At 53.2% G+C, this 1,048-nt stretch overlaps 1 protein-coding gene across 1 annotated transcript, besides 1 other annotated feature; it reads right to left on the bottom strand.

The window, feature by feature from the left end:
• Positions 1 to 50: 50 nt before the first annotated feature.
• Positions 51 to 467, bottom strand: TraAM80_10087 (uncharacterized protein; the record flags this gene model as incomplete). Its single annotated transcript, XM_029386735.1, has 1 exon — positions 51 to 467. One exon carries the CDS (start codon positions 465 to 467, stop codon positions 51 to 53), a length of 417 nt encoding a protein of 138 aa, XP_029233414.1.
• A 140-nt stretch (positions 468 to 607) lies between these two features.
• Positions 608 to 729: a satellite DNA.
• Between the last annotated feature and the right edge of the window lie 319 nt (positions 730 to 1,048).

Below are 1,048 nucleotides of genomic sequence, written 5' to 3'. Positions count from 1 at the left end.
CGGATCCCCACAACTCCGTGTGTGCGTAGCCACACGTAGATATCACCCACTCACGGCGAAATTGACTGCCTCGTCGCGGCGGCATTTTGTGTCGCAATTCGCTGAGGTGCAAAGAGGCAGAACACACGCCGCCTGTTCCCCGTGAAAAGGAGAATGGACGCCACCGCATTCTCCCCCGCGACGCAAATATACGCTGCGCCCAGCACGTGGCGCGGTGCACGTGAATTCCGAGAGGGAACTGTTTGCCACGCGACTGGGCCGCACGGGGCGCAGCCTGCGAAGGCAGCCGCAGACACCTCCGTTTCCTTCAGTCGTCGTGGCGGCGGAACCCGCAGTTTCTCAGGGTGCCGGCACATTTGCCCCCGACGCAACCAACAAAAAGAGTGCGGCGGCATATTCCCCGCTGCAAGAGCAGAAGCGGCAGCCCCACTCTGCTGCCACCGCACCACCCACTGAGACCCACACATTCTTCTGCATTTCTTTTTTAGGCCGCACGCCCCGTGCCACGCCGTTGCAGTTGACGGTGCCGCGCCTCAAGACAACACCCCCACGAGCGGCGCCCTGCACCCGCAAAGAAAAGGTTGAATGACCCATAACGCACCTCCTCCCCCTTGTCTCTCTCTTCCCTTCATCCCCACCGAAAGAAGCAGCAGCAGCCACACGCGGCACTGCCAGCACCAACTACGAAAACACCCTCCACGCGCACTGCAATATATCGAGTTTGTGTGTCTGCGTGCCTGCAGATACAAAAATTTTAAAAAAGGGAGAGCAAAGCGTGTGAGGACGCACATGCACACAGAAGAGACGCAGGACGCAAGGAGAAAAAAAAGGAGATCACTAAAACACAAAATGGCACCGCAGCACGCGCAGTGGCAACACACAAGAAATATGGTTCAACAAAAAAAAAGCTCCTCAAGACGTTCTCATACGACAATAAAAAATGAAAAAAAAATCCTAAAAACGATTTACAACAAAAATAAAAAAATAAATACCTAAAAGAACGTTTAGACAACAAAAACAAAAAACAAAAAGAAAATTAGTACGTAGG

The sequence above is a fragment of the Trypanosoma rangeli genome (genome assembly GCF_003719475.1).
Source record: "Trypanosoma rangeli strain AM80 chromosome Unknown Tra_15.4_contig_00787, whole genome shotgun sequence".
In the NCBI taxonomy this organism is placed as follows: Eukaryota; Euglenozoa; class Kinetoplastea; order Trypanosomatida; family Trypanosomatidae; genus Trypanosoma; species Trypanosoma rangeli.
Note: the sequence above shows the minus strand (reverse complement) of the source record. Positions and strands in the feature narration are given on the sequence as shown.